General features: G+C 41.4%; 1 protein-coding gene across 7 annotated transcripts in view; it reads right to left on the bottom strand.

Annotated features, from left to right (window-relative positions):
• LOC106568237 (AP2-associated protein kinase 1) overlaps nt 1–20,775 on the bottom strand; it is a 110,094-nt gene extending 89,319 nt beyond the window's left edge. For 3 of the 7 annotated variants that reach the window (XM_014138407.2, XM_045692399.1, XM_014138406.2), the window contains exons 1-5: nt 19,802–20,773; nt 4,032–4,150; nt 3,671–3,779; nt 1,382–1,524; nt 731–852 (exon numbers count right to left, since the gene is read on the bottom strand). In XM_014138407.2, the coding sequence (XP_013993882.2) occupies nt 731–852; nt 1,382–1,524; nt 3,671–3,779; nt 4,032–4,150; nt 19,802–19,961 (653 nt within the window). In that variant the 5' untranslated portion in view covers nt 19,962–20,773. Of the gene's footprint in view, nt 1–730; nt 853–1,381; nt 1,525–3,670; nt 3,780–4,031; nt 4,151–19,801 lie in introns of all 7 variants that reach the window. The other 4 variants (XM_045692400.1, XM_014138408.2, XM_045692401.1 and 1 more) reach the window with 3 other exon arrangements.
• Nucleotides 20,776–25,696: the final 4,921 nt, after the last annotated feature.

Raw genomic sequence — 25,696 nt, forward strand, 5'->3', positions numbered from 1 at the left:
CAAGCCGAAGAACACCATCCCAACCGTGAAGCACGGGGGTGGCAGCATCATGTTGTGGGAGTGCTTTGCTGCAGGAGGGACTGGTGCACTTCACAAAATAGATGGCATCATGAGGTAGTGAAATTATGTGGATACATTGAAGCAACATCTCAAGACATCAGTCAGGAAGTTAAAGCTTAGTTCGCAAATGGGTCTTCCAAATGGGCAATGACCCCGAGCATACTTCCAAAGTTGTGGCAAAATGACTTAAGGACAACAAAGTCAAGGTATTGGAGTGGCCATCCCAAAGCCCTGACCTCAATCCTATAGAAAATTTGTGTGCAGAACTGAAAAAGCATGTGCGAGCAAGGAGGCCTACAACCCTGACTCAGTTACACCAGCTCTGTCAGGAGGAATGGGCCAAAATTCACCCAAGTTATTGTGGGAAGCTTGTGGAAAGCTACCCGAAACGCTTGACCCAAATTAAACAATTTAAAGGCAATTCTACCAAATACTAATTGAGTGTATGTAAACTTCTGACCCACTGGGAATGTGATGAAAGAAATAAAAGCTGAAATAAATCATTCTCTCCACTATTATTCTGACATTTCACATTCTTAAAATAAAGTGGTGATCCTAACTGACCCAAGACAGGGAATTTTTACTAAGATTAAATTTCAGGAATTGTGAAAAACTGAGTTTAAATGTATTTGGCTAAGTTGTATGTAAACTTCTGACTAGGTTCACAAACTTTTTTATTTCCTCATCGACTACTGGCACTCCTTCGGTCTGTGGGTTCTGGAACTTATTGGTGGCGCTTCCGAAGTCACACAGCACGTAGTGACCCTTATCATGTAACAGGATGTTTTCCACCTGCAGAAACACAAAGGAGAAGAAGAGTCAAACAGAGCCAGAGAACTACAGAATGAGTCACGTAATGGCTGCTATTTAAAAAATATATAACGTGAATTGGATAAAAAAAAGGTGTCTGCTGAATGGCATATTTAAATTCCGGTAACAGCTTGCCTATATAACAGCAAGACTAAGCCAAGAAGAAGATGAGGAGAGAGGGAGCAAGAGCAGAGAAGGGAGGTGGGAGAAAACACAGGAGAGGGGTCCTACAGATGTAGGATCTTAATTTGAGCCAGTTTGCTACAGTAGGAAAATAACCCTGCAGCAACAGTGAATTTTCATGTGAATTATAATTAATGGAATTTTGGGGGAGGGTTGATACATTTTTCATAAGGGAAAATCATGTCTGAAATATCAAAGTGGAAATTACAAACTTCAGAAGCTTTTTTAAACCTCAAATACACTATAAGTTTTACATTTCCCGCAATGCAGGAAAGTTCTCCTGCAACCGGGTGATCAATTTAAGATCCGACATCTGTTCTCCCCATACCTTAAGGTCCCTGTGGATGATGGGTGTCTTGCCCTGGTGCAGTCGAGACACGGCTTCACACGTATCACAGAAGATCTGCAGTACCTCTGCCTCGGTGAAGCCTGTCTGCAGACGCTGGTTCATCAGGTTCACCACCTGGCCTCCTACAAAGATACACCACACAATTTCATTACTGAACACACACTGGGAATGGAGCTTACAGCCACACTCTGTCAAACCTATCTTGCACTCAGACACTCAGTCTCTTGATAATCTAAAATGACCACTTCACAATAGGGGCCTTTACTCAGAGGTTGCACATGGTGTTATATAGCTGTGATGTGGAAGCTCACTAGGCTTGGGCAATATACCGTATACCAGGGTGTTTCAAAATACCGACAATATGATTTTCAATATCGCAGTGGGCTGCTGGGGTGCGTGCTGCGCCACTGCTTATAACTAACTATAAGTTAAGTAGAACTATAAAAAATCTAAGATGTGTCAAATAAATTACATCCAGCTCAGGGGCTCCAGCTATGCATTTGGTTTGCTAACTTGCTGGCTAAGTGGCTAAAAGTGTAACGCTCATTACTTCAAAGATAAATGTGAATCTGAACCATCACCCCTGATGTGACAAAACCGCGACTCGTTAGTGAAGAGCACTTTTTGCCAGTCCTGTCTGGTCCAGCGACGATGGGTTTGTGCCCATAGGCGACGTTGTTGCCGGTGATGTCTGGTGAGGACCTGCCTTACAACAGGCCTACAAGCCCTCAGTCCAGCCTCTCTCAGCCCATTACGGACAGTCTGAGCACTGATGGAGGGATTGTGCGTTCCTGGTGTAACTTGGGCAGTTGTTGTTGCCATCCTGTACCTGTCCCGCAGGTGTGATGTTCGGATGTACCGATCCTGTGCATGTATTGTTACACTGCGAGGACGATTAGCTGTCTGTCCTGTCTCCCTGTAGCGCTGTCTTAGGCGTCTCACAGTACGGACATTGCAATCTATTGCCCTGGCCACATCTGTAGTCCTCATGCCTCCTTGCAGCATGCCTAAGGCACATTCACGCAGATGAGCAGGGACCCTGGGCATCTTTCTTTTGGTCTTTTTCAGAGTCAGTAGAAAGGCCTCTTTAGTGTCCTAAGTTTTCATAACTGTGACCTTAATTACCTACCGTCTGTAAGCTGTTAGTTTCTTAATGACCGTTCCACAGGTGCATGTTCATTAATTGTTTATTGTTCATTGAACAAGCATGGGAAACAGTGTTTAAACCCTTTACAATGAAGATCTGTGAAGGTATTTGGATTTTTACGAATTATCTTTGAAAAACAGGGTCCTGAAAAAGGGGCGTTTCTTTTTTTGCTGAGTTAAAATATATATATTTATTTGTTTTTTGTTGAAATAGCGCCCCTTGTGTGCACAATTGGTAAAATCGTACACCCCGGTATGGTACAGAAACGGGATGACGGTATAAAAATCGGGATAAAGCTCACTGAAGGAAATGCAGTCTGAGAAGTAGGATCTACTGTACAGTATATCAAACATTGTATTATCAACATGTTGATAGATTTATAAAACTGTCTCTACAGTATGTATGGTCTTCAAGGTTGAGCCACAGAGATAAAATTAAATAAAAAATTGTCCAATACACAAAACTTAAAGAGCCAATTAATAACCTCACAACCTTTTAATTATTTCAGACATGTGTTGTCTTTCAATGAACACTTAAGTGTCCTCTTCATTGTGACAGTTCTCCCATAGAGCGGAAAAGGTTAGGCTGCTCTATCATTCCATTATTAAGATTAAATTATTCTGCGAACGAAAGGAAGAATGAAATATATGACCCCAGATTGGCCGTGCTTGACTAGCTGTTAGCGTGATAAGTAAAGTTAGCCTTGGAGTGAAAGAGTGCTAGAAAGCCCAATGTCACAATGGATAATAACCTGGTGCAGCACAGAAGTCAAATGAGTTGCAAAGATACAAAGACAGAAGTAAAAAAATGGTTTGATCTGAACAGTCCTGAAAAAACAGGGCTTTGATTTAAAACCAGTATTTCCTAGAGATACACTTAAACAATCACATTATCTACACCTTCACATTTTTTGTGGAAAAACTGAACGGTTAAACACAACATTTAAAGAAAGTCACCACAATAGCGGTAGGCCTATATGGAGGACAGAATATAGACAGAAAGCGCCCTCATGTGGACTACAAGTGGAGTGACAGTGGCCCGCCTTTATTTCTATCTTTCATAGTCACTTTTGAGGACTGAACTACACTTGATTGAACACAGATCCTTCAGTAAGCACTCACCTTTACAGTAGTCCATGAGGATGAGCACTTCCCACACATCTCCTCCTCCACAAGTGGTGATACTAGAGTCCAGATAGCCAACAATGTTCTTATGGCCGACCAGGTCCTTCTGCGAGAGCACAAGGACAACCACATTACATTAAAAAGTCAGAGTGAACATTATCATGCCACTCAAATTCAAACTTTGTCTCCTGAGGAAAATATGGTTGCAAATCATCATTGCTGATACATAAGGTGCTGCAGAGTTTGTAGAGCTGCCTGTATGCGTGTCATGCATGTGTTTTCATGTGAGCAAAGGAGAGAACTAGACATAATAGCTCCCTTTTCAAGCATGCCGTGGGGTAATCCCACAGCAACTCACCATAATCTGGATCTCTCGCTTGCACACCTGCAGGTCGTGCTCATTGTTGACATACATCCTCTTGAGGGCACAGCGGAGCCCCTGGCTGGTTCGTACCAGGAACACAATGGCAAACCCCCCTGTGATATAGAGTGAATGAGACCTAATTAAATGTTCAGTGTTTGGAGGCAAGCAACCATTGGAAGTCTGAAGTAATAGAGAAAACTGAATATACGAGATATTCTACGTCATGAACAAATCACTTTCAAGTGTATTCAGGTATCAAGATCTGCTTGCATTTTGTATTTATGTGGATGTGTGTATTTACTGTAATTTATGTAATTCAGGGCTCATCTGTAAAAGAGACCTTGGTCTCAGTATGACTCCCTGATAAAATATAGGTTCAATAAAATTTAAAAAAAGAGGTTTGGAATGTTGGCAAAATCTCTGTGCTAAAAAAAATTATATCAGAAAGGCTAATTTTTCCTGTAGAATAATTATGTTAGACATGTACATTGTAAGTTTATACATGTACATTGTAAGAGGCTAGTGTTGAACAATTGAGGCTAGTTATTTACCTTTACTTAACTAGGGAAGTCAGTTAAGAACAAATTCTTATTTACAATGACGGCCTAGGAACAGTGGGTTAACTGCCTTGTTCAGGGGAAGAATGACAGATATGTACCTTGTCAGCTCAGGGATTCAATCTTGCAACCTTTCGGTTACTGGCCCAACGCTCTAACCACTAGGCTACCTGCCGACCAAATTATAGTAGTGGGATAAAAGGCTTTACTGATGATTCCTCATGAAACTAGAACAAAAAGACACCATGATAATGTTTTGGGCTTGGAAACCCGATGATCTTTAAAAGGAGGCAAATCATTTGTAGGATTTTTTTGGGGCATTAAGCATGTTTAAATCCAACCTTTTTATGTGAGTAAAGTACATCAGATACAAAATGTCATGACAGGCCTGATGGAAACAGAACATTTTTCAGTAAACTTTCAAAATGTAGACAGAACAAAATATGCTAGACAAGTTGGGATCTTTTTGTGTCAGTAAAATGAATTATGCGATAATTGTCGGTGAAAGCACTAATGTGCAAATATTGATATAATAACCATCATATCAAAGTAAACATGGAGTCATGCGATGACAGGAAAGGATGCAGTTTATTAAGCTATAGATGACAAATTATGATGAGGTTCACAGGGTGGTGAAAGTGCAAGGTGATGAGCTTGATGCTCATTTCCAATAAATATTGAGGTGTCTTATTCTGGTGACATGAAAACCGATGCTTGGCTGGCATATGACAAATAAAACGAATCTCGCTCCTTTGTCTATAAAATACTAATCTCATCATGTAAATCAGGATGGGCAAAATGTGGCCCCCATTTTATAGGCCTGCGGACCAATATGACCAAAATAAGACCGTATTCAGACCGCTTTAATTTTTCCACATTTTGTTACGTTACAGCCTTATTATAAAATAGATTAAATCGTTTTTTCCCCCTAGTCAATCTACACACAATACCCAAAAATGACAAAGCAAAACAGGTTTAGAAATTTTATCAAATCTATAAAAAATAAATAATCACATTTACATAAGTATTAAGACCCTTTACTCAGTACTTTGTTGAAGCACCTTTGGCAGCGATTACATCCTCGGGTATGACGCTACAAGATTGGAACACCTGTGTTTGGGGAGTTTCTCCCCTTCTTCTCTGCAGATCCTCTCAAGCTCTGTCACATTGGATGGGGAGCATCGCTGCACAGCCATTTTCAGGTCTCTCCAGAGATGTTCGATTGGGTTCTGGCTAGGCCACTCAAGGACATTCAGAGACTTGTCCCAAAGCCACTCCTTGGCTGTGTGCTTAGGGCCGTTGTCCTGTTGGAAGGTGAACCTTCGCCCCAGTCTGAGGTCCTGAGTGCTCTGGAGCAGGTTTTCATCAAGGATCTCTCTGTACTTTGCTCCATTCATCTTTCCCTCAATCCTGACTAGTCTCCCAGTCCCTGCTGCTGAAAAACATCCCCACAGCATGATGTTGGCACCACCATGCTTCACCGTAGGGATGGTGCCAGGTTTCCTCCAGACGTGACGCTTGACAATCAGGCGAAAGAGTTCAGTCTTGGTTTCATCAGACCAGAGAATCGTATTTCTCGTGGTCTGGAAGTCCTTTAGGTGCCTTTTGGAAAACTTCAAGCGGGCTGTCATGTGCATTGTACTAAGGAGTGGCTTCCGTCTGGCCACTCTACCATAAAGGCCTGATTGGTGGAGTGCTGCAGAAATGGTTGTCCTTCTGGAAGGTTCTCCCATCTCCACGAAGGAACTCCAGAGCTCTGCCGGAGTGACCATCGGGTTCTTGGTCACCTCCCTGACTAAAGACCTTCTCCTCCGATTGCTCAGTTTGGCCGGGAAGCCAGCTCGAGGAAGAGTCTTTGTGGTTCCAAACTTCTTCCATTTAAGAATGATGGAGGCCACTGTGTTCTTGGGGACCTTCAACGCTGCATAATTCTTTTGGTACCCTTTCCCAGACCTGTGCCTCGACACAATCCTGTCTCTGAGCTCTACAGATAATTCCTTCGACCTCATGGCTTGGTTTTTGCTCTGACATGCACTGTCAACTGTGGGGCCTTATATATAGACAGGTGTGTGCCTTTCCAAATCATGCACAATCAATGTAATTTACCACAGGTGGACTCCAATCAAGTTGTAAAAACATCTCAAGGATGATCAATGGAAACAGGATGCACCTGAGCTCAATTTCAATTATTATAGCAAAGGGTCTGAATCAGTAGCGTAGCTTAATCATGACGGGCCCAGGTGCCCAAATAAATTACAGGCCCCTATCACCACCCATTACATTTACATTACATTTACATTTTAGTCATTTAGCAGACGCTCTTATCCAGAGCGACTTACAGTAGTGAATGCATACATTTCATTTTCATTTCATGCATTTTATTTCTTGTGCTGGCCCCCCGTGGGAATCAAACCCACAACCCTGGCGTTGCAAACACCATGCTCTACCAACTGAGCCACAGGGAAGACCATTTTACACTTGCACGCCCAATTTTTCAGTTTTTTATTTGTTAAAAAAGTTTGAAATATCCAATAAATTTCGTTCCACTTCATGATTGTGTCCCACTTGTTGTTGATTCTTCACAAAAAAGTACAGTTTTATATCTTTATGTTTGAAGCCTGAAAGGTGGCAAAAGGTCGAAAAGTTCAAGGGGGCCGAATACTTTCGCAAGGCACTGTACATCATAGAAGACTGAAATATAACATAACCGTGTTACATTCCACGGCTACAACGAACGAAGCTTTGGGATATGCTGTTTCCAATTTGTTCAAAGTCCCCTGTGTATTTCCCCCCCGAGGGCCAGCGTAGTGTCGACCTGTGAGGGGGATGTACACAGCCGTGATGCAAACAGCTGTGGATTCTTTCAGGAGATAATGAGGTCTGCATTTGATTGTGATTCCAGGTCAGGGGAACACAGAAACTCTGAAGGGTTTTGTCCATGCAATACAATCACACCATGAGTTATTGATCATGAAACATACTCTTCCGCCTTTTGTTTTTCCCCGCTAAGCTCTTTTAACCCGTCTGTGCAATGAAGCCAGACGATCAGATTTCAAACTACCCATATTTCCCTTAAAATTGTAATCATTTTGTTGGTAAGGCTGTGTGTTAATATTACTAAGCATTGTAACAGCAGAGCAGAACCTAATCTGAGGGCACATTTGAAGCTGTTACCAGAGAAGCCGCAATATAGCCAATACATTCAGCACCATGGACGGCGGTCAGAAATTAACCAGTATAAATCGATCAGCACCACGGAAAGCACAAAGCGGTCAAAAAACACCCTATTTTATCTGCAAATAATAGGCAATAGCCTATATTATAAAACATAAATATTTAGCTCAATCTCTTGACAGAAACACCAAAACGCAGCTAATGACCCAGTACACGCTCGCTGAAGTTACGCACGGCGGCAAAACTGACATGTAGGTATTTCAAATGATCTGCCTCCCGCAGAGGCCTATAGCAAAAACACCAGCAAATCAATCAAGTGGAGCATTCAAACAGATTGCTTAAATGGCAGCATGCCTTTTAACAGTATATGATACGTATGTGCTTACTATTATTCTGATAGCCTAGTTAAACATATAGGCTATGATGACAATGAAATGGCTCAGCGGCCGTGCACCAGAACATGGTTTCCAAAGACAGATCGAGCATAGTCGTAGATTGACAAGCGATGTCAATTAATCTCAATAAAGCTTGATTTATATAGGCTGTCTGGGTAGCCTGCCCTGTAAAAATATAAGCTTACTCACTCATTTGATTGGCATTCGACGGGCCTTGCGCTCTGCGAATTCGTTGACTATGGCATTCAAATCCATGGTCCTGGCTCTGGTGTTTTCAATGGACAGAATGGCCAACCCCCTCAGTCTCCCCTATCCCATGCTGCTCCTCAGGTATGATTTAATTATTTTCAGTTTGGAAAAGGAGCGATCGGCACTGGCTACAGTTACAGGCAGAGTCATAAAAAGGAGCATCGCTGTAACTACTTCCCCAAATGTAGCAGTGACTGAATTGTAATCCACAATGAGCATCTTGGCCAGGTCTCTCACTGCAGTGTGCTTTGTTATTTCCTTCTTAAAACAGGCCCTGAAAGAGAGTAATTGGCCAGGGAAGCTTGCTGATTTATCTTTGCTGTAATGTTCAGTCTGCCGGCTGGCTGTCTCGTAGAGCGCATCATCATCTGCGTTGGCCAGGGTAGTGGGATGGATGGAGTCAAACAGACTCGATGTTGCCCGCAGACTTTTAAATCTGGTTGACAGCTGGTGGATAACGATGTCAAGGTTTGCATTAAAGACGTTGACTCTAAAACTACTCTCCCATCAGACAGTCGCTTGTCCTTGCATAGCTCATCAAAATGACGCCTCGCCTTCCTTCTTCGAGTGTCTTCAAATGCGTTCTGAGCTCCCCATTTGTGGCAAGGGTCCTTGCAGTGACTTTGGCCTTCTCAAAAAGTCCGGACAGGACCTCTATCATGTCCTCGAGTAGGCTGACTGCCCTGTGCAGGTCTGCGTCTTTGGCCTGTAGCATTTTGTAGACAACGTTCAGATTTTCTAAAACCTTAGTCTGCAGAACGACAAAAAAAAAATCACATTTTCAGTGCTGCTGCATCATCCCTCTCGTCCTTCTTGTCGCTTAAAGGCGCAATCTTAGTGAGGGCCTTCATTACGTCCACATATCTGTATCTCAGGGCTGCAAGGGACTCATATCTAGATGACCAGCGGGTGGGACACAGTCGTTTTAGAGTTACATTTTATTTTTCTGATGCAAAATCAAGTATACCACTCAACATTGACCCCCTCCTTATTCTACGCCCGAAGGTGTATAACAGTTTAACAGTATCATAAAACTGTTTAATCTCTGGCACATTTTTGACAGAGTCGTTGAGAGCCAGGTTAAGATGGTGCGCTGCGCAATGCACATAAACAGCAAGCGGCTCTTTTTCGGATATTCTGGCCGGCACACCCGAATAAACTCCACTCATGTTAGCAGCTCCATCATACCCCTGCCCACGACATTTTGAAATATCCGGCCCATTATCCTCAAAGCTGCCCAGGATTTTATGTTGAAGCTCAGCTGCTGATGTGTCAGCAGTCTCCAGAAATCCCCAAAACGACTCTGTGATGGTCAGATCTGTGGCGACATTATTTGCATCCCTCATCACTCTCACATAGCGATAAACTTGGTTTAACTGGTCTACTTTGGATACATGTGGTGTCCATAATAATATTTTAAAAATGGGGCTTCCTGCATCTCTCCCTGAATGTCACACTTCACTCGCTCGGCTTTTGGATTTGAAGACTGAGATAGTTAACGGATCCTGCGGGGCGTTCTAAAAGTTATTTCAGAACTGGGTCGTAAAATGACAGCAGTTCAATTACACTGATAAAATTCCCACTGTTGGCCTGCCCCAGCTTTCGATGGTGCCCTCTGAACGCCAAATTACATGATGCAAGTGTGAGAGTTACATTAACTACGAGCTCCAACACCTGTCACCAGAAATGTGCTGTATTATGCACGCCTCTCTCCATTTCTGCGTCAATAGTGCCATTGAGCTTCATTACTCATATACCAAACAGGCACCCATGTGAATCTGGGATGTCTCATGACATGCTATTTTGGATGTAAGATGGCGCCAATCTCTCACCCCATTCACCCACGCATCAGAGAAGAAAAGGGCACTCCGATCAGGCAGCAAGGCTAACAATACGCGCAATCTAGCTTGACCAAATAACATAGCATTGTACATGGTAATTTGATTCCAGCCTTGGTTGTAGTGGTGTAATACGACTCGGAAAAATACCGCCTTTCGTCAACTCTTGGGAATGGGCCAGTAGGCTTACACGAGCCTAATGCAATAACGTGCCGTTTAACTTTTGCATCCACATTTGTTGCATAATGCCCCATCAGTTGGATAGGTAAAAAGGCTGTCTGTCCCACTTCCACCTGTTTCCTCAGCCGCCACGATTCTAGCCTCGCCCTGCTCCTCTTCCTCCCCGCCTGGCCCGGGATAGCTTGTCCGGCCTGGCTTGTGCTCAGGGTCGTATCCACCGATACCTGACAACCTGTATCCTCCTCTGTCAAAGTTGCTTCTTCTGGCACAATGGAACAGCTTGGCCTTGGCTCACTTGACCAGCTAAAAGCTGCTGCTGGCAACGATAAACCTACATCCTCTTCTGGTCCCGCTACATTGCTTGTGCTAGCAATGGCTGCACTTGAACTGCATTTTGATACCTCCTTTGCTTTCTCATTTTTGGCCTTCCACTTTTATGTTGATACATTACTGATTTTCACCCTGGTGTGACTGCACTGGCTGCCCCGGCTGAAGCTACACCACTTGTCTGAATACTTATGTAAATAAGGTATGTCATGATATGACTATCATTAATGTGATGACTGTTATACATCGAATAATTACCTACTATGTTTAGTTGTTATTAGATTAAATGAATCACGTAACAATTAACTCATTAGGAACACGCACCACGGGAGAAGTTGTTTAACGAGTTACCGTCTCCTGAATGAACTCAACAATATATAGATATCATTTTTTTAAACATTTTTTTATTTAACTAGACAAGTCAGTTAAGAACAAATTCTTATTTACAATGACGGCCTACCAAGAGGCAAAAGCTCTCCTGCGGGGACGGGGGACTGGAATTAAAAAAATAAAATAAAAAATACAATATAAATCAAAAGTCACTAATTAATAATTTCCTCATACGAGTCTCATTTCGAACATCGCAGACTTCGTGAATCTGCAGAAACCCGAGTCTTACTGATCATTCTATACCACACAAATTGATTTGATTATTTATTTATTAAGAAATGAAATTATAACATAGGATATACACACGGTATAGGTTATCGATTAGAAACTTAATGCGATGACAACAGGTCCCTAGTGGACTAACACAATATGACACTTGTTACAAGATGGAGATTTGGAGAGAGAAAGCGAGTAAGAGAAGCAACACTTGGATACATTTGCAAACTACACTTAGAGTAGCCCTAATACCTTGCCCCGAACGGCCGCTCTTTTGAGTAAGAAGTAATGCATGTATTTATGTGCATTATTTACGTGCATTGAGAAGGGTTCGATTGGGCCTTCTTATTTCGGATGGCCTTCTTCTCTGATTGTCCACAAGAGGTCACAATGTCCTTCTTCTCAGTTGTCTGTTTACTTACACTCGTTCTGGAAGAGTGGTCTCCTGAGGACGGCTAATCACCCGTGTTGATGATCCCAGAGTGGTGATGAAAGGAGTGTAGGCAACGATGATTTGAAGAGAATAACCGGATGGTCCTACTTAAATTCACCTTCTTAGATACAGTACTTAGAACAGCTACTCAACCATAGCATTGGATTGTTAGAGGTTCTTTTGTCTTCTTCAAACTCGTGTTGCGTTCCGGGGTCGTGACGATCGTAGACCTCGCTGCAGCTGTGGTCTGTTTTAGTCTGATATGTTAATTTTTAACACAACCCTTTATACCCTCGGGTAAAAAGGGGAGTTTACGTCATGCTGACACGCTCTCTGGGCTCCCTGGGGATGGCTAGTTACGAGGTAAGTTATGATAATTTACTATGATCTTGTTAGAGAACTAAAATCACAATCTTATCGTCACAAACACATTCTCTTTATCCTTGATATTTTCTATACAACGTTAAGGATGTAAACCAGATATACACAGTGTAAAAACTCTTCAAGTAATGTAATTGTAATGTTTCGTTATGTCATTATGACAATTTTAATGACATCACAAAATAGACAATAATTTTCCATATTCCACTTATTATCATTCCCAACATTCGGATGTTGAAATATATTGTCCCAGTGTTAATTGTTTGATGTTGAAGTTTTGGGAGGCAAACTCTTCTGTAACAAAGAAACATTTCATTCACCCAAACTAGAAACCAAAAGGAATCGCCTGCTGCCTACAATTTACAATTGACGTGAGCTATCATACCCCCCCCCCACGGGTGAGGGGGCTCTATTGAAAGCTCATCCACTGTAACATGATCCTTGGATCCTCACAGGAGAGTAATGACAGGTATTTCTGTTCTTTATTATTAATACATTTTCCAAATTTCTATAAATCTGTTTTCAGTTTGTCATTATGGGCTATTGTGTGTAGATTGATGAGGAAAATGATAATTTAATAAATTCAAGAATAAGGCTTTAACGTAACAAAATGTGGAAAAAGGCAAGGGGTCTGAATACTTGTATATACAGTGGCTTGCAAAAGTATTCACTCCCTTGGCATTTTTCCTATTTTGTGGGGGGGGGTTTGTATCATTTGATTTACACAACGTGCTTACCAATTTGAAGATGCAATATATTTTTAATTGTGAAACAAACAAACAAGACAAAAAACTGAAAACTTCAGCGTGCATAACTATTTGTGCGTGCATAACGCCCCAAAAGGCAATACTTTTTGCAGCAATTACAGCTGCAAGTCTCTTGGGGTATGTCTCTATAAGCTTGGCACATGTAGCCACTGTGATTTTTGCCCATTCCTCAAGGCAAAACTGCTCCAGCTCCTTCAAGTTGGATGGGTTCCGCTGGTGTACAGCAATCTTTAAGTCATACCACAGATTCTTGAGGTCTGGGCTTTGACTAGGCCATTCCAAGATATTTAAATGTTTCCCCTTAAACCACTCAAGTGTTGCTTTAGCAGTATGCTTAGGGTCAATGTCCTGCTGGAAGGTGAACCTCCATCCCAGTCTCAAATCTCTGGAAGACTGAAACAGGTTTCCCTCAAGAATTTCCCTGTATTTAGTCTCGTCTGACCAGAGTACCTTCTTCCATATGTTTTGGGAGTCTCCCACATGCCTTTTGGCGAACACCAAATGTGTTTACTTCTTTTTTTCTTTAAGCAATGGCTTTTTTCTGGCCACTCTTCCATAAAGCCCAGCGCTGTGGAGTGTTTGGCTTAAAGTGGTCCTATGGACAGATACTCCAATCTCCGCTGTGGAGCTTTGCAGCCCCTTCAGGGTTATCTTTGGTCTCTTTGTTGCCTCTGATTAATACCCTCCTTGCCTGGTCCGTGAGTTTTGGTGGGCGGCCCTCTCTTGGCAGGTTTGTTGTGGTGCCATATTCTTTCCATTTTTTATAATGGATTTAATGGTGCTCCGTGGGATGTTCAAAGTTTTGGATCTTTTTTTATAATCCAACCCTGATCTGTACTTCACAACTTTGTCCCTGACCTGTTTGGAGAGCTTCTTGGTCTTCATGGTGCCGCTTTCCTTGGTGGTGCCCCTTGTTTAGCGGTGTTCCAGAGTCTGGGGCCTTTTGGAACAGGTGTATATATACTAAGATCCTGTGGAAGAGTGGTGACACTTAGATTGCACACAGGTGGACTTCATTTAACTAATTATGTGACTTCTGAAGTTAATTGTTTGCACCAGATCTTATTTAGGGGCTTCATAGCAAAGGGATTGAATACATACGCCCGCCCCACTTTTCCGTTTTTTTTTTTTATTTGGGGAAAAAAGTAATTTTTTAATTTCACTTCACCAATTTGGACTATTTTGTGTATGTCCATTACATGAAATCCAAATAAAAATCCATTCAAATGGACTCAGTCGGGATCTCAACTTACCGTTGAGAGTTAGAATAATCGAATACACAATTTTGAAATTTGGTTGTGAATTAGCAGTCACTCAATTAGCCCACGTCAGTTAAATGTTTTTAGAATGGTAAGTTAGTCTAACGGCCAGCTATCTAAACTAGTAAGCATGGTCGAACTACTGACCGGGGTAGGGCCTATTTGATCATTAATTATCATATTAAAAACTTCAAACATTTGCCTCCACCCTATGGCAAAATGTGTAGAATTGCAGGAAATGATCTTTAAAACAGCACATTTCTCTTTCCGGACCATGGCAAAATGAGAAGAATTGCATGAAATTAGTTAGAAAATAGCTAGTTTCTCTATGCCCAATGGCAAAATGCACAGAAAAAGTAAAATGTTTTGCTCGCAAGCTGAGGTGTATGGATGTGGGTATGTAGACCCAGGAGCCACTGCAGCCCCTCATGATGAGTTCTGTTGCACATCCCTGATGTAGGCTATATGTGCGCTCTAGCCAACAGCGCACAAATAGCGTAGTGGGCACCAGAGTGGGTACACTCGCTATATAACACAACATGTATTTATGAGAAAACCATCAGTTGATTTGAAAATGTGATGGAAACCCATTTAACTTGTATTTTTTTATTCGGTACATGGGAATTTAATGGCAATAGGTATTTTTTTGTGCACTACACAGAATGTACAAAAAAATTAAGGACACCTGCTCTTTCCAGGTGAATGAGTGTCAAGCTATGATCCCTCCTTATTGATGTCACTTGTTAAATCCACTTCAAATCAGTGTAGATGAAGGGGAGGAGACAGGTTAATAAATGATTTTTAAGTCTTGAGAAAACTCAGACATGGATTGTCAGAGGGTGAATGAGCAAGACAAAAGATTTAAGTGCCTTTGAACGGGATATTGTAGTATGTGCCCGGTGCACCGGTTTGTGTCGAGAAGTGCAACGCTGCTGGGTTTTTCACGCTCAACAGTTTCCCGTGTGTATCAATAATGGTCCACCACCCAAAGGACATCCAGTAAGCTTCATAAAGCTATGGCGAGCATTGGAGTCAACATGGGCCAGCATCCCTGTGGAACGCTTCGACACCTTGTAGAGTCCATGCCCCAAAGAAATGAGGGCAAAAGGGAGGGAAAAAAGGGGGGCGGGATGCAACTCAATATTAGGAAGGTGTCCTTAATGTTTTGTACACTTAGTGTACGTCACCACGCACGTCTGGTGGGAAAATGTGCATTGTTTTATGTGGATTCTTGAATATTTGCATGAAAATTTGGAAACTTAGCTATTGTGATGTCGCCAGATTGACTTTAGATGTCGTAGCCTATAACGTTAGCTAGCTAGCTAAGATTAAAGGGACAGCACGAAATTTTAGAACGCTAACGTTAGCATTGGTATCTATTTTTGACTAACTGCTAGCTAATGGCTACACTGCCATCGCTCTAAACCTTGCCATCACTCCAAAGTAAATTTGATGACATCATAATGATGGCAAAGTTGTTTCCTACTAATTATTTGCCAACTCCTATATCATCGTATTTACAGACCAATATAGTTTAATTTTGACAAAACAGTTATTAGCCCCTATTCAGAATGTCTGAGCAGCAATATGGCGGAGGCATTTTGAGAACTTTCATAACAATGGCATGACGCAACCGAGTGACGGAAGTGCAATCAATGAATAGTAGGCTAGAGTCAGTACTGTAACATGTTATAAAATGTGCATCCACTGTCCCACAGGCCAGACAGTCAATTTATAAACTTAATCTCCCCTAGAAAAAAGCATCTAGAGAATATTTCCTCATGCTACAAGGCTACCATTTGGTTTGCAGCAGTTTGGGTTTGTCTAAACCTTGCCTTTTGCTTCAATAATCCATAGAATTTGTTTTTAAGCTCTCAAAATGCTTTAGTTTGAACATTCCGATTTTTTCTTTTGTGGCGATGATTTCAGTTTAGAATGTTGTAGCTTGCATTCCGCCATTGAAATTAATGGGGATAGAAGAGCGGAAGATTAAATAAATACTCTTATAATGGTGACTTTTACTGCTGCGCTTTAATTATTTATTACTTTTATTTCTTATTTTTTAATTAACATGTATTTTTCTTGATACTGCATATTTGGTTAAGGGCTTGTAAGTAAGCATTTCACTGTAAAAGTCTACACCTATTGTATTCGGCGCATGTAACAAATAACATTTGATTTGATTCCCGTCTCATTATGAAACTACAGTTGAAGTCAGAAGTTTACATACACTTAGGTTGGAGTCATTAAAACAAGTTTTTCAACCACTCCACAAATTTCTTGTTAACAAACTATAGTTTTGGCAAGTCGGTTAGGACATCTACTTTGTGCATGACACAAGTCATTTTTCCAACAATTGTTTACAGACAGATTATTTAACTTATAATTCACTGTATCACAATTCCAGTGGGTCAGAAGTTTACATACACTAAGTTGACTGTGCCTTTAAACAGCTTGGAAAATTCCAGAAAATTATGTCATGGCTTTAGAAGCTTCTGATAGGCTAATTTACATCATTTGAGTCAATTGGAGGTGTACCTGTGGATGGTGTACCAATCGGAGGTGTACCTGCGTTCTGTCTCCTAGAGATGAAGGTACTTTGGTGCGAGAAGTTAAAATCAATCCCAGAACAGCAGCAAAAGACCTTGTGAAGATGCTGGAGGAAACATGTACAAAAAAATCTATATCCACAGTAAAACGAGTCCTATATCGACATAACCTGAAAGGCCGCTCAAAACTGCCATAAAAAAGCCTGACTACGGTTTGCAACTGCACATGGGGACAAAGATCGTACTTTTTGGAGAAATATCCTGTGGTCTGATGAAACAAAAATAGGACTGTTTGGCCATAATGACCATCATTATGTTTGGAGGAAAAAGGGGGAGGCTTGCTAGCCGAAGAACAAAATCCCAACCGTGAAGCACGGGGGTGGCAGCATCATGTTGTGGGGGTACTTTGCTGCAGAAGGGACTGGTGCACTTCACAAAATAGATGGCATCATTAGGGGAGAAAATGATGTGAAGATATTGAAGCAACATCTCAAGACATCAGTCAGGAAGTTAAAGCTTGGTCACAAATGGGTCTTCCAAATGGACAATGACCCCAAGCATACTTCCAAAGTTGTGGCAAAATGGCTAAGGACAATAAAGTCAAGGTATTGGAATGGCCATCACAAAGCCCTGACCTCAATCCCATTAAAAATTTGTGAGCAGAACTGAAAAAGAGTGTGCGAGCAAGGAGGCCTACAAACCTGACTCAGTTACACCAGCTCTGTCAGGAGGAATGGGCCAAAATTCACCCAACTTATTGTGGGAAGCTTGTGGAAGGCTACCCGAAACGTTTGACCCAAGTTAAACAATTTAAAGGCAATGCTACCAAATACTGATTGAGTGTACGTAAACTTCTGACCCACTGGGAATGTGATAAAAGCAATAAAAGCTGAAATAAATTATTCACTCTACTATTATTTTGACATTTCACATTCTTAAAATAAAGTGGTGATACTAACTGACCTAAGACAGGGAATCTTTTCTCGGATTAAATGTCAGGAATTGTGAAATACTGAGTTTAAATGTATTTGGCTAAGGTGTATGTAAACTTCCGACTTCAACTGTATATGACTAGAAGACAAGATATTGAAGTAAAGAAATCAAATAGGCCTAACCATTCCATACACACCAATCCATAAGAGCATTATTTGTCATCTTTTGCCAACTGTCTTTGTGGCATCATGTTTAATTAGTCATTTTCAGTGCAACTGTAGGCTGTAAGCTTACAGTATATCTAGCCTAACTATCTTAGCATAGGATTTACAGTAACTCAATGTTGATAGCCTACATGTTATACCATAATGGTGTTGAATGTCAATGTGTTGAAACTGCAGTGTACTGTGTAGATCTATACTATATTGCAGTGGGAGTTTCTGAGCTAAAACCGGGGCAGGGATAGGCTAGACTGTCTCCATTCAGCATGTTTCAGACTCTGTTTACACTGCAAAGCGGCACTCTAAAAGGATGGACAGAATAGGCAGAAATCATGAGATGCAATTTGCCTTACTCGTCAACAAAAGCATTGGATGTGAGAAAGTGATAGAAACATTGTCATCATGAACTGAGGTTGTTAGAGCAAAGGTGCAGTCTTTAAGGTTGTGCAAAGTAAATTCATTTTACAAGATGTCAGGGCTACATTATTACCCTATCAGTGAACACAATCCACACAAATTACTCCACAGTGCAGGATAATGCGTACGCTGCAATTTCCAAGCATGCAGCATTCTACTCTCTCACACGCTCACGTTAACATACACACATACTCACCTGGGGATAGAGTGGCAGGTGTATTACCTTTCACTCAGGAGTATGATACAAAATGGTAGTGTTATGTGAGAACTGGGGTCGGGCATTTATTTGTATGTATATGATTGTGTTTCTTTAGGCTAGGTTATGCATTTGCCATTTTCAAAGACTAAGCCCATTTATTTTTCTATTCTTTAATTCATTCATTTAAAGGCTTGACTGAGTTTACATGGAATTGAATCCAAGCCAGATGCTTAATGAGAAAAATATACTGTTTTGAGAGGTGATTTTACACCACTGCACAATTTGTACAGGGAGTCAGGGATTAATGTCACATCACTTCCTCACATCAAGGCATTATGGTCCTGTGTGGCTCAGTTGGTATAGCATGGCGCTTGCGGAGGACAAGTAAGAAAATGTAGGCACTCACTACTGTAAGTCGCTCTGGATAAGAGTGTCTGCTAAATTACTAAAATGTAAATGTACAATTATCTTCAGATTCTTTGGACTTCACTACCAAGTACCTGAGTGATATCAAACGATCAGCAACTTGATCTGCATGGTATTGGGTTGTCAAAAGTACAAAAATACCAGGTTTAATGTGCCCAATGGACTTTTGTTTAAGAGTAAAAATTCTTTGACACCCCAAACATCTCTCTCAGTGCTCTTCAGTACCTGAAAAGTAGCTATCATTCCTAGTGAGCCTCTTCTCGTGTCCATGGTCACTCATTTTAATAATTCATAGAACACCGAAAACAGACTGTTCCTGAGTCCATTTAAGTGCCTAATATGTAAGGGGATTTCCTGCCAACAAATTTGCCAAATGAAGCTGCTGCTCCAACAATGACAGAGCTGTCAGTCATTTGACTGATATGACATAAGTCACATCTTGCAGCAGCCACACACTTGATCCTCAAAACTGATGCCATGAAAGCCACACTACAAACAACATGGCACGATGGCTTATCCATCTACAGTGAAATGGTCATTGGGCTGGGTGTGTCAGATGTAGGAGTGTCAGGAATAGGAGTACATCATGTGGAAAGTTGACACAACAGTATGTCTTTACCAATGGCATACTGTAGCCATATCAAACTAAAACCTAGACCTGCCTCTGGCTTGAGCATAAATTAATTCCATCATTCCATATTTCATGCAGCAGCTACCTGATTGGTAATGACTGATTGATGTTGACCATTGTTGCAGTTTGCTGTCTGACTGAAATGTCACATGACATGTTCTCAGTCAACATGAACATCAAAACATTGTTTCCAAAAGACACGCATCAATTCCTACATCTCACCTTCGGCCACTGTTTCTTCAATAGTGACTTGGTGCCGCCCAATAGTACATGAACGTCCAATTAAATTGCCACCTGCATGGCTGGATCCACTGCTACCCCCTCCAGACCCAGGTCCAGAACTGACCAACTCCCGACGAGATGAATCAAAAAACTTCCTCATTATAGTTATGTCAGATCTCGATGATCAGGATAAATTATCCTCACTTCAATACAGACTGCTCAAATGTCCTTGTTTACAGTTGTGCCAGTTTCACAAATGTATGTATTGTGCCAGTTTCACAAATCTTGTATTTCTGGACAAGGCCGAAGGTTTGTCTGACACAGCCAGTCTTGTTTGCAGATGCCAAAACAGCTGTGATTTCTTCACCAGCACTGGCAGCAGTTAGCTACCTCATCATTGACTAAGTAGCTAGCAATCTCGGAATGACCCGTCTACTATTTGCTTGACAGACTAGATATAGAGACAAGATAGCAAACTAAAATAATTCCGCTAAACCTTGTACAGTATTATATTTGCTATCGTCTTGGAGGACATTTCTCCATCAATACAGCTGTTCAGGGGGTTGTGGGTCCCTCCAACTCCGCGGCTAGTTTATTACATTTCATGTAGCTAAGGTTATCCAGGTTATCCTCCAAAAATGATGTCCGTTGCAATATATCCCCGGTGCAACGTGCAAATGTTACACGATCCTTCCATATTCAATGTCTTTCGGCAAATATGATTATTTCCAAGCCTACTACAACACATCATCTAGCTAGCTACAATTAGCTAACGGCTAGCAGGCTGCACACGAACCGCTAGCTAGCTATTTCGCAACAGGAAATGCATATCAAACTGACAGGAAATGGTCATTCCGATCTCAGTTTGTTTTGATAGCTCCGTTAGAAAATATAGATAAATAATAGTCAGCTAGTTAGTAGTTCATGTTATGTACGCAAGCTAGGCTAATACAAGCTTCGGCTACTACATCAACAAAGCAGCAGCTGCCTGCTAAGGCGTTACAGCAGTGGAGTCATGATATCTGTATTTCTACGATTGGGGGAGCACTGGTGGGGAGCATCCATAGCTAGGTTTCCATCCAATTTGCGACAGATTTTAATGCAAATATTCTCATTCTCAAATGCATAAAAACATTTCAAATTTTCCCATCAGAGATATGTTTCTATCAAACTGACTTTTTACAGATGAATGGCAGTGCTGGATGACTTAGTGCACATAAAACTTTTACCGTTACATTCCCATGTAGGCTACCGAATGAAAAATACAGGTTAAATGGGTTTCCATCGCATGTTCAACTCTACTGATGGTTTTGTCATAAAACTGTTTTATAGAAAATGCCCAATCTTTCTTGGCACATGTGCTCTAGCCAACAGCTCGCAGATAAAGTGCGTAGGCTACCCCATTATGAATTTATAATGGTTAAGAGCGATATTATTTATATTTTTCAAACAGCAGCCAAGCTTCATCATGTCACTAGAATAAGACCCTCGATATTTATTGGGAAGAAATCATCAAGCTTGCACATTCACCACCCTGTTTTTGATTGGATTCATTAGGATCTCCATTAGACGACGCCAATGGCGAAAGCTAGGCTTACTGGGGTCCAGGGGCGAAAATCTGATATCCACTTTGGAGGGGACAATTACATGACATTTTCTCAAGAGCAATTCCTGAGGGGGACACCAAAAGTAGTGCTGTAACACATAGCCTACATTGTAATATGGTAAATGTATATTGAGGAACCAAAGAAATAAGGTGTTTGCTGTACTCCTAACTACCGGTACCCAAAACTACACAACTAATCACAACAGGAATACCATTGCCTTTAACAAATCTTAGTTCAGTCACCAGTTTAAGTTGAGAGTGGGGATATCCATGGCATTTTCCAATTATGTTCCTATTTTACAAGTAAAAAAAAAATTGAGAACCTTTCATAATGTTGCCAAACAAAGACTCAACAAACTTACCTGAGACTCCCTGTCTCTGCCAGTCTGTCCCTGCATATCTGTCCCCAACTCTGCTGTCTGTGTGCCATCTGTTGCCTGCTCTGCCTAATGACATCATTGTGAAACATTTCCATTAGAATTTCATTTTATCAACTAGTCTTTGAGATATTAGGCTACTAGGGTTCTTACTATGCGTTTTGGTGTATTGAAAAATACTCTGATGTCCGTCTTTTATTTTTCTGCCATTTTTCTACCTGGCTGGCTGGCTGGCTACACACACAGTGTGTAGGTTATTTACAGTAGGTGATGGGCTTCTATCATCTTCAATCATTCTATTTGGGCTTCAATCTAAAAGGTAGCTAGCAAATGTGAAACGGATTAAAATGACGAGTTGACAGCTGTATGAGTTCACCATTTACACAACATATGCTGCAACCTTTTGTAATTTTAATAGTTTGTTTCATATTGGCTGGCTTCCAACAATAGCTGAATTTGCAAAGCTAGCGAGCACCAATTCAGTTTCAGTGGTGTTTGCTATAATCTTTGCTACCCGGGTTAAATAAAGGTGAAATAAAATAAATAAAAGCTCCCTTGCGACAATTTAGCTTTTGCAACGAGACCATTAAATATATTTAAGACAATGGTAGAAGAGAGAGTAGTTCTGTTCAGTTTGGACTTCAGTTTATCGCTAACCTTATCACTGGGACTTTGAAGCACTAACTTACATCATCTGCATGCTGATTCCATCTTTGACGACGCCACATAAATGGAATAGGCACTAGCTAGCTTAATAGTTAATATTTGCGCACTAGCTCTGCATATTCAGCTAGTGTGTGTGCGCGATTGACTGGATGAACCTCACGGAAGTTACGTAGCAAGCTAAGGAACTGGCAGTGGATCAAACCATTGTGAGTCAAAGGGCAAGGGGGTCGCAATCTTTTGAAACTTAAAAACGCGCTATTAAGTGTCTATAATCAGCACAATTGCTTTCATTGCGTATTATTAATATTATTTAAATTACATAGTTATGTTTCAGTGATATATTGGGGGGGACAAATCATATTTTTCCCAGGATGGGGGGGTCGTGTCCCCCCCCCCCCCCCCGGGATTTCCACCCCTGCTGGGGTCCGACATATAACAAAAAAAGACATCAGTGCCTTCGGAAAGTACTCAGACCCCTGGACTTTTTCCACATGTTGTTACCTTACAGCCTTATTCTAAAATTGATTAATTAAATAAATAAAAATCCTTAGCAATCTAAACACTACCCCATTATGACAAAAGGAAAACAGGTTTTCAGAAATGTTTGCAAATGTATTAAAAATAAAAAACAGAAATACCTTATTTACATAGGTATTCAGACCCTTTGCTATGAAACACGAAATTGAGCTCAGGTGCATCCTGTTTCCATTGATCATCCCTGAGATGTTTCTACAACTTGATTGGAGTCCACCTGGGGTAAATTCAATTGATTGGACATGATTTGGAAAGGCACACACCTGTCTATAAACAGTAAGGTCCCACAATTGACAGTGTATCTCAGAGGAATGTGGATGTGGTTCAGAAAATCAAATCAAATTTATTTTTATATAGCCCTTCGTACATCAGCTGATATCTCAAAGTACAGAAACCCAGCCTAAAACCCCAAACAGCAAGCAAAGCATGTGAAAGATGCACGGTGGCTAGGAAAAACTCCCTAGGAAAAACTCCCTAGAAAGGCCAAAAACCTAGGAAGAAACCTAGAGAGGAACCAGGCTATGAGGGGTGGCCAGACCTCTTCTGGCTGTGCAGGGTGGATATTATAACAGAACATGGTCAAGATGTTAAAATGTTAAAATGTTCATAAATGACCAGCATGGTCAAATAATAATAATCATAGTAGTTGTCGAGGGTGCAACAAGCACGTCTGGTGAACAGGTCAGGGTTCCATAGCCGCAGGCAGAACAGTTGAAACTGGAGCAGCAGCACGGCCAGGTGGACTGGGGACAGCAAGGAGTCATCATACCAGGTAGTCCTGAGGCATGGTCCTAGGGCTCAGGTCCTCCGAGAGAAAGAGAGAATTAGAGAGAGCATATTTAAATTCACACAGGACACCGGATAAGACAAGAGAAATACTCCAGATGTAACAGACTGACCCTAGCCCCCCGACACATAAACTACTGCAGCATAAATACTGGAGGCTGAGACAGGAGGGATCAGAAGACATTGTGGCCCCATCCGATGATACCCCCGGACAGGGCCAAACAGGCAGGATATAACCCCACCCACTTTGCCAAAGCACAGCCCCCACACCACTAGAGGGATGTCTCCAACCACCAACTTACCGTCCTAAGACAAGGCCGAGTATAGCCCGAGAAGATGTTGGTTCATCAGCAGGATTCATTTTCACAGAGAAGGCAAGCTGAATCACATGTGGTGAGCGAACGACATGGGGATGGTGGTTGGAAGAGCGCTCTTGCTTGAAATTGAAAAGCGTGGCGGTAGCTTTTGATGAAGAAATTATATGAAGATGAAGCGGCTGCATTATAAGTTGGATGCACTGTTGAACGCTACATCCCGAAGGGTTCGTGCTGATTATACGGAGATTGACAGCCGGTTAAATAGCGTCCCTTGAGAAAGTAATAACAATTTGTGTCAGGAGAAGTTCAGTATTATCATACACTCTAAAAAGAAAAAGGTTCCTCGAGTATCCTTTAGGGGTTCTTCAAATTGAAACTGTGGGGGGAACCCATATAAGTTCTTCTGAGAACCCCTTTTAATGGTTCCTCGAATAACCTTTTGAATTACTTTTGGGGGTTCGTTTTTTAAACCCATCCTCCCTAATAATAATAATAATAACATATTTTAGTTGTCAGTGTTTTATTATGATTTTGGAGGGAAAAAGAGAGGCAGAAGAGGTCGAAGCGAGAGGGAGGAAGACGGTGAACTTGACTCGGCTAAAAATGGCTGGAAAAAGGGAGATGGTTTGTTAAAGAAGAATGGTAAAAAAGCGTAACCAGTGAGCTGAAGACAGGAGGAGAAATGGTGTGAATGAGGGTGAAGTATTGGAGGTGGTAGGTGTGGTGAAGTTCTCTGGGGCCAGAGGCTTGCACTGATGGTCAGGATAAAGACCGATGGAGTGCAGTTTTTGGAAAAAGTGGACCCTTGCCTTTTGGCTGATCCATTTGTGGTTTCAGGGTGTGTGGAAACAGAATTGGGTACTGTGGAATTGGTGAGTGTAACCAGAAGTGGTCTTCTCATAATTGTTTGTGTTTCTGCTGGTCAGAGGGAGAAGGCGCTCAGCGTTAAACGAATGCCACTAGCCACTTTAAACAATGCCACTTTATATAATGTTCTCATACCCTACATTGCTCATCTCATATGTATATACTGTACGCTATACCATCTACTATATTTTTATGTACATATTCGTATTCATTCCTTTACACTTGTGTGTATAAGGTAGTTGTTGTGAAATTGTTAGGTTATATTACTTGTTAGATATTACTGTATGGTCGGAACTAGAAGCACAAGCATTTCACTACACTTGCATTAACACCTGCTAACCATGTGTATGTGACAAATACATTTGATTTGATTTGAGTGGGGGCAAGAAATGTGAATTCTTCCGCTCTCAAAAGGGCGCCATTGAAAGAAGTGATTACTGGGGTAAATGTAAAAGTTGACCAACTGAAGGGGAAGATTCCCGGTGTTTGTGATGCTCATCATTTGGTGCGACGCAGACAGGGTGGTGAAACAGAGTCATTGTCTGTTCTTTTGAGTTTTGATGTTGTGTCTTTGCCCGACAAAGTGATGTTAAGATATATAAGTTATCATGTATGAGCTTTTGTGTCGAATACCTCACATTGTTACAGGTGTCAAGCTTATGGGCATGTGGCAGCAGTGTGTAGTAGGGAGGTTCCTAGGTGTGAGAAGCGTGCAGAAGGGCATGAGACAAATAAATATGTA

This window comes from Salmo salar, chromosome ssa13, assembly GCF_905237065.1.
Source record: "Salmo salar chromosome ssa13, Ssal_v3.1, whole genome shotgun sequence".
In the NCBI taxonomy this organism is placed as follows: domain Eukaryota; kingdom Metazoa; phylum Chordata; class Actinopteri; order Salmoniformes; family Salmonidae; genus Salmo; species Salmo salar.